The 7891-nt window shown below is 42.4% G+C and overlaps 1 protein-coding gene across 1 annotated transcript in view; it reads right to left on the bottom strand.

Annotated features, from left to right (window-relative positions):
* Positions 1-639: 639 nt before the first annotated feature.
* Positions 640-7891, bottom strand: part of LOC130244076 (protein delta homolog 1) — a 9790-nt gene continuing 2538 nt past the window's right edge. Inside the window, exons 4-5 of the mRNA XM_056476359.1 lie at positions 7269-7401; positions 640-3378 (exon numbers count right to left, since the gene is read on the bottom strand). Of these exons, the coding sequence (XP_056332334.1) occupies positions 2811-3378; positions 7269-7401 (701 nt within the window). The 3' untranslated portion in view covers positions 640-2810. The remainder of the gene's footprint in view (positions 3379-7268; positions 7402-7891) is intronic.

Genomic DNA, 7891 nt, shown 5'->3' with positions numbered 1-7891 from the left:
TTTAAATCTAGACACACTGCTATAGTCATCATGCTTCACCAGTTAACTGATGGCATTCAGTATTATTGCATCATTTCTTCGAGATGTTTTGTTCAAACATGTAAATGATGCATAATTACATTAAAAATGCGCTAACCTGGGCGTCACGGTGGCTCAATGGGTAGCACAGTGGCCTCACAGCTAGAATGTCGCTGGTTCAAGTCCCGGCTGGGTCAGTTGGTGTTTCTGTGTGGAGTTTCCCCCACAGTCCAAACACGCGCTGTAGGGGAATTGATGAACTAAATCTGTATGAGTGTGTGTGTGTGTGTGTGTGTGTGTGTGTGAATGTATGCGTGTTTCTCAGTACTGGGTTGCAGCTGGAAGGGCATCCGCTGTGTAAAACATATGCTGGAATAGTTGGTGGTTCATTCCACTGTGGCGACCCCTGATAAAAAGGGGACTAAGCTGAAGGAGAATGAATGAATGCACTAGTATGCATGAAAAGCAAACGCTGAAATTGGACTTCATCAACTGGTTGCTGTTTACGTTTCTGACACATTATCTATTTTACAGATCGGAATTTGGACATGCGTTAATAAATCAGGAAATACTGCATATTTTCACATTTTGTTTATTTTTTTTTACAATAAATGTGTTTATAATTAGGCAAATTCTGTATGAACATATCCCTCTGTCATTAAAAACTTCAAACAAGAAATATGAATAACAGTGAATGTACAGTGAGGACTGCTGCAGTGCAGATCTGTCTAACTCCAGGATTTCTTTTAAATAATATATTAATAATATCTGTATTATAAGTGACTTCCACAGACACCTGCATGAATATAAAGGGGTTTTTACTAGCAGTGTCTTGCCTTAAATGCATGTTTGTGATTAATGTGACTGAGCTAAAGCACAGTGAGTGCAGACACACAGTGGGAATCACCGAGTGAAAACAGGGTTATTCATTAGTGCTACATTAATCATCTGCTCACATCTAAATATCTGCACTGGTTACAAAATGATCCTCTGCAGTACAAATATCTCAACCTTCTTAAACCAAGACAATTACTGGAGAAACAACAACAAAAGTAAACAGTTAAAAAGGAAATCAGTGAATAGAGCAAGAGTAAATATCTGCATATGGAGTCAGAGAAGCATCATTAACAGAGAAAACCTGTTAACTCATCTGACTACACTGGCAGATATCTGTACTTGTTTCAGTTATAAGATCACATAATTAAGAAGATTTCTTTCAGAAAACAAGACGTAATAATATTGATTATTTAGCTTCAGCAGTGAATGTCTGTGGGCGTAAAGACAAAACAAAAACACAGAGAAAATATCTGAGTGTTAAAATCACTAACAGTCCCTCAGTGTGTCCAGTTTAAGACATTTCAATAGCAAAATCACATTAAAACCGCTATAATAATTTATAGTAAATACTGTAGTGTTTCAACCATATTACAGTGCAGTGTTTTAATTAATCTGTTGCAGTGATTCTACAGTTACTATGGTAACAACAACTGCAGCAATCGATCAGTTGTGATGATTCTACAGTTACTATGGTAACAACAACTGCAGCAATCGATCAGTTGTGATGATTCTACAGTTGCTATGGTAACAATTATAGGAATTGATCTGTTGCGCTGATTCCACAGTTGCTATGGTAACAACAACTGTAGCAATCAATCAGTTGTGGTGATTCTACAGTTGCTACGGGTACACAACAACTATAGTAATTTATCTGTTGCGGTGATTCTACAATTGCTATTGTAACACCCCAACTATATAATCGATCTACTGTGGTGATTCTATAGTTGCTATAGTAACACAACAACTACAATAATCGCTCTGTTGTGGTGATTCTACAGTTGCTATGGTAACAACTATATTAATTGATACGCTGTAGTGATTCTAGAGTTACTATGGCAACACAAAAACTACAGTAATCTATCTGCTGTGGTGATTCTAGAGTTGCTTTGGTAACACAAAAACTGCAGTAGTCGATCTGCTGTAGTGATTCTAGAGTTGCTATGGTAACACAACAACTACAGAAATCGATCCGTTGTGGTGATTCTAGAGTTGCTATGGTAACAACTATAGTGATCGATCTGCTGTACTGATTCTAGAGTTGCTATGGTAACACAACAACTATAGTAAATGATCTGTAGTGGTGATTCTACTGTTGCTATGGTAACACAACTATAGTAATCGATCTGCTGTAGTGATTCTAGAGTTGCTATGGTAACAACAACTACAGAAATCGATCCGTTGTGGTGATTCTAGAGTTGCTATGGTAACAACTATAGTGATCGATCTGCTGTAGTGATTCTAGAGTTGCTATGGTAACACAACAACTATAGTAAATGATCTGTAGTGGTGATTCTACTGTTGCTATGGTAACACAACTATAGTAATCGATCTGTTGTGGTGATTCTACAGTTGCTATGGCAACACAACTATAGTAATTTACACAAATGACCCAATGCTGTAGTTTTCTACAACTACAGGGTACAATCTACTATAATAGACCAGAGTTTACCGTAGTTAAAACGACAGTAAAGTACAGTATTCATCAGTTCACTGTAGTTTATGCTACAGTATGCTGGAGCGTTCGATAACAAAGAGTAGTGAATACTATAATCTCTACACTTGATCATAGTATGGTTCACACACACTGCAGTATCTCCTGTAAACTACTATAGTAATCTCTGTAAGGTCACTGAACACCATGTTTGTCTGTCCTGTGTTTTAGTCTCTGTACACATGGACAGGTACTGTAACAGTCCCACAGCACGTGTGTTAGGTGCAGTCCTCCAGCCAGCGGCTCAGATGGAGGTGTAGCGTCTGCTGTAGCTGCTCAGCTTGATCTTCTCGGGCAGGATGATGTTCACCGTGGCCTGGTCCTGGATCAGCTCTCTCTGCTGCGCCACCAGCTGCCTGTACCTCACGTTGGCCATCCAGACCTCGCAGCGCTGGAAGAAGACGATGGCGGTGGAGCCCAGGATTACGAGGACCGTGAGGAGAGCCAGGACAGAGAAGCAGATGAGCTGGCTGCGGGACGCCAGAGCGCCGGGGGTCTGCAGCGGCTTGTGGAGCGCCGTGTGGTGCTGCTGCGGCGCCGTTACTCTGGGCCTGTGCCGCTCACAGGACGGCCTGCTGAAGCGGCGCGCACACACACACCTGTAGGAGAGACCACGCCGGACGCAGCGCCCACCGTTCACACACACACTGGACTTACACACGGCAGACTGGAGCTCACAGAGAGGACCGGTGAACCCAGACGGACAGAGGCAGGAGGAGGAGCTGGGGGAGGAGCTAGTGTTGGAGGAGGAGCTAGATGTGTTGGAGGAGGAGCTAGTGGTCACACAGGAGCCTCCATTCTGGCAGAGAGATCTGTAAGACAAGACCACACGCATCAGTGCTGCACACACACACACACACACACACACACACACACACACACACACACTATTACTTCATTAACACAAACACACACACACACACGCACAAACACTATGACTGCTTAACACACACACACACACACACACACACACACACAATTACTTCATTAACACAAACACACACACACACACGCACAAACACTATGACTGCTTAACACACACACACACACACACACACACCACACACGCACATACAAACACTATGACTGCATAACACAAATACGCACACACACACACACACAAACATTAAGACTGCATAACACAAACACACACATGCACACACACACACACACACACGCTTCTGCACTGCATTTACACACAAACACACACAGTTCTGGACTGCAATAAAAGACACGCGCACACACACACACACACACATACACACAAACATCTGTACTACATTGTCACACACATACACACACACACTATGACTGCATAACACGAATACACACACACACACACACACACACGCGCACACACACACACACGCACACACACACGCACACATACACACACACAAACACACAAACATCTGTACTACATCGTCACACACACACACTATGACTGCATAACACGAATACACACACACACACACACTATGACTGCATAACATGAATACACACACACACACACACACACACACACGCGCGCGCACACACACACACACACACACACACATAACACAAATACGCACACACACACGCTTCTGCACTGCATTTACACACATACACACACAGTTCTGGACTGCATTAAACACACACACACACACACACACACTTTTGCACTGCATTTACACACAAACACACAAAGTTCTGGACTGCATTGACACACACACACACTTTATCACTGCATTAACACACACACACACACACACACACACACACACACACACACACACACACACACACACACTGAAATGCTGGAGTAATGCTGTTCCTGTGTGCTTCTCTTTTCTCCAGTGCAAGCCAAGGCAAGTTTATTTATATAGCACATTTCATACACAGTGGCAATTCAAAGTGCTTTACATAAACAGGAATAAAAGAAACAATTATAAGAGAAATAAAAACAAACATAAAAATGGTAAGAATAAAAATAAAATAAAATAAAAACTGATAAAATCTGTTATAAAAGAATTAAAAAGAAGAGAAAAACATAGTAGTTCGATCTGTCGGACGTAACACAGTGCTCATTCAGTAAGGCAGTGTAAGTATCTCCAGATTGGTAACTCAGGACACTCACACACAAACAGAAGAGTTTATAGAGCATCTCATCATCAGCCAAAGGGGTTAGAAAACATCTAAATCAACAGGAAAACAGGACCCGATCTGAATATGAGCAGAATCTGGAAGCTCTGGCCAATATAGAAACATCACACCTTTACACAATATAAACATGAGTAGCAGCTTTCAATTAAAGTAAAATCCCTTCATAAACATCTGATTTAGCTCTGAAACAACATGCAGAGACACACGCTCTGGCTGGCTGTCAGATGTGTGTGACTGATCATTTCAGCATCTCTCCTGTTTACTACTCTGTAATCTTTTATGACGCGCAGCAGAACTGGATCAGCTGTTTGGGTGTGTTATATCTCATGCAGCTCTCAGTGTTATGGCGTTATGTTAATCTGTTTGGCATTGATCGTGGTTCATTACTGAGCTCTTGATTTCTCTGTAAAGGTCAGATAAGGTTGATCAATGCGCTCGATAGTAACCGACAGCTCTGCTCACTGATATCAATAGCAGATTCAACAATGCTCTGCACACATGCTGCTCTTACTCTGAGTTTAGTCTTCCTTCTAGTCCAAATATCTAACAATTCTTAAAGCAAGAAGCATTTTATAGACACAAAATATCCTCATTTTCAGAAATAATGAGGCGAAATGAAGAGAGTTTCTCCTGAAAACACGCAGAATCATCTGCCAATGGAGGAAGAGAAATAATGATATGTCAAAAGGATAAATGAGATTATTCTGCTTCCCCATTGGTGGATTATTTCACTTGTTTTAAAGAGAAACACTCTTTATTTTGACTCTTTATTTCTGAAAACAACACTATAATTTCTGAATATGGCGCTGTGAAAATGTGTGGGATTAAATGAGATGATGAGACATTAAAAAGCAAGTGATTAATACACTTCTGTACAGAGACGTCATGTTCTGATCTATTATTGGTCTCTAGAGCTGCACGATGTTGGACAAATCTAACATTGAGATATTTTGTTATTCTGCAATATATTGCCATAAGAATCCAGTTTCAGGGCGTCACGGTGGCACAGTGGGTAGCACGATCGCCTCACAGCAAGAAGGTCTCTGGTTCGAGCCTCAGCTGGGTCAGTTGGTGTTTCTGTGTGGAGTTTGCATGTTCTCCTCGTGTTGGTGTGGGTTTCCTCCGGGTGCTCTAGTTTCCCCCACAGTCCAAACACATGCGCTATAGGGGAATTGGGTAAGCTAAATTGTCCATAGTGTATGAGTGTGTGTGTGTATGGGTGTTTCCCAGTGATGGGTTGCAGCTGGAAGAGCATCTGCTGTGTAAAATATATGCTGGATAAGTTGGTGGTTCATTCCACTGTGGTGACCCCTGATGAATAAAGGGACTAAGCTGAAAATGAATGAATGAATGAAGAACCCAGTTTGACCAGATGACTTGAATCTCTCTATTTGGAAAGGATTTATAATATTAGATGTATTGCGCTGATTCTGTAGTGGGAGTGTACATCTGCAGGAAATATAATGAACCATCTACAATCTATTCCTGTATTCTCCTTCAGCTTAGTCTCTTTATTCATCAGGGGTTGCCACAGCGGAATGAACTGCCAACTATTCCAGCATGTTTTACACAGTTTTACTTCCAGCTGCAACACCCATACCCACTCACACACACACACACACACATACACTAGGGCCAGTTTAGTTGATCAGTTCCCCTATAGTGCATGTGTTTGGACTGTGGGGAAACCGGAGCACCCGGAGGAAACCCACACCAACACGGGGAGAACATGCAAACTCCACACAGAAACACCAACTGACCCAGCTGAGACTCGAACCAGTGACCTTCTTGCTGTGAGGCCACAGTGCTAATCACTGAGCCACCTCATTTTATGAATAATTCAATACAATTAATGATTACTAAAGGTTACAAATGGTTTACCTTCTAATGCCTGAACGCTTTTATAATCCTCCTACAGTCACCGGCCACATGAACACACACACACATGATGAGCTATAATCCAGACTCAACACACATGCGTATACTCGCTAGTGAACGATCACACTGTGATACTGATGCTGGAACCATATACTGTACAGCTCTACCTCACGCGTTCACCAAAAGAGCTCACCAAACTTGAACTTTGCAATGCTTGATTGCAATGATTTGACCCAGCATGTTCTGGACTACATCTGGGTTGATCCTGGAGCAACAGTCCAATCAGAATGAAGGGATGGGTTTACTGCTGATGTTGAGTTCAGGCTGACGGTGAGGGTTATGCTGTTCTGCATGAGTGTTCTCCAGTATTACTCTCCTATTGTGGGACTGATCTACAGTTCTGTTGGGTTTAGCGGTGGGGAACAGGTGTGGGTTACATTTTCCAACAGAAATGATGTTCCAGGATCAACACAGATGTTACTGCAGGATCATACTCTGCTAAATCATGACGTGCTCTACATGCTAGCGTGTCGCAGGAGCTGGTGTTTCCGGTCTGCTGCATTCGCTTGCGTATGAATGGACGTTTACGGGGTGACGAGTGCAGCGTGAGCGCGGCGTAAGCAAGAAAAGCATCATTTGCAGTGTGAACAGTGTTTCTGAGCACTAGTGAGTGTGTTACCCGTTGACTGTGCAGTGCGTCTCCTCTGTGCGGCAGTGTTTAGCAGTGCAGATGCAGACGTGTCCTCGTCCTCCTGCAGCGTCCACACATCTGGAGTCTCCAGAGCAGGGCTGTGATGAACACGGACGAACATCTGCAGGAAAACCAGCACATTCACACACACACACACGCACGCACGCACGCACGCGCACACACACACACACACACACACACACACACACACACACACACACACACACACACACACACACACACGCACACGCACATGCACGCACACGCACACACACAACAATACTGACAAAACTAGAGTAAACTCTTCATAAGCACTTGTGATCAGATTAATGTTACATGTTATTTACACACACAAGTCGTTTGCAGATCTTCAGCTATGAACTTTAATCCACCTGTTTTCATGCACGTTTTGGAATATTGCATAAAAATCTTTAATGAATCATCAAGAAACACATAAGATGGGGTGATCAGGATAATGCTATATCAAAACAAAAACAAGACTCCTCTACTCACTCCATTATCAGAGGATTCTGCTTGTGTTAAGGAGAAACTCTCTTCAGTTTGACTCTTTATCTCTGAAAACAACACTGTATTATCTGCTTGTGTAGAAA

This window comes from Danio aesculapii, chromosome 17 (assembly GCF_903798145.1).
Source record: "Danio aesculapii chromosome 17, fDanAes4.1, whole genome shotgun sequence".
NCBI lineage: Eukaryota > Metazoa > Chordata > Actinopteri > Cypriniformes > Danionidae > Danio > Danio aesculapii.
This window is presented reverse-complemented; position numbering and strand designations above follow the sequence as displayed.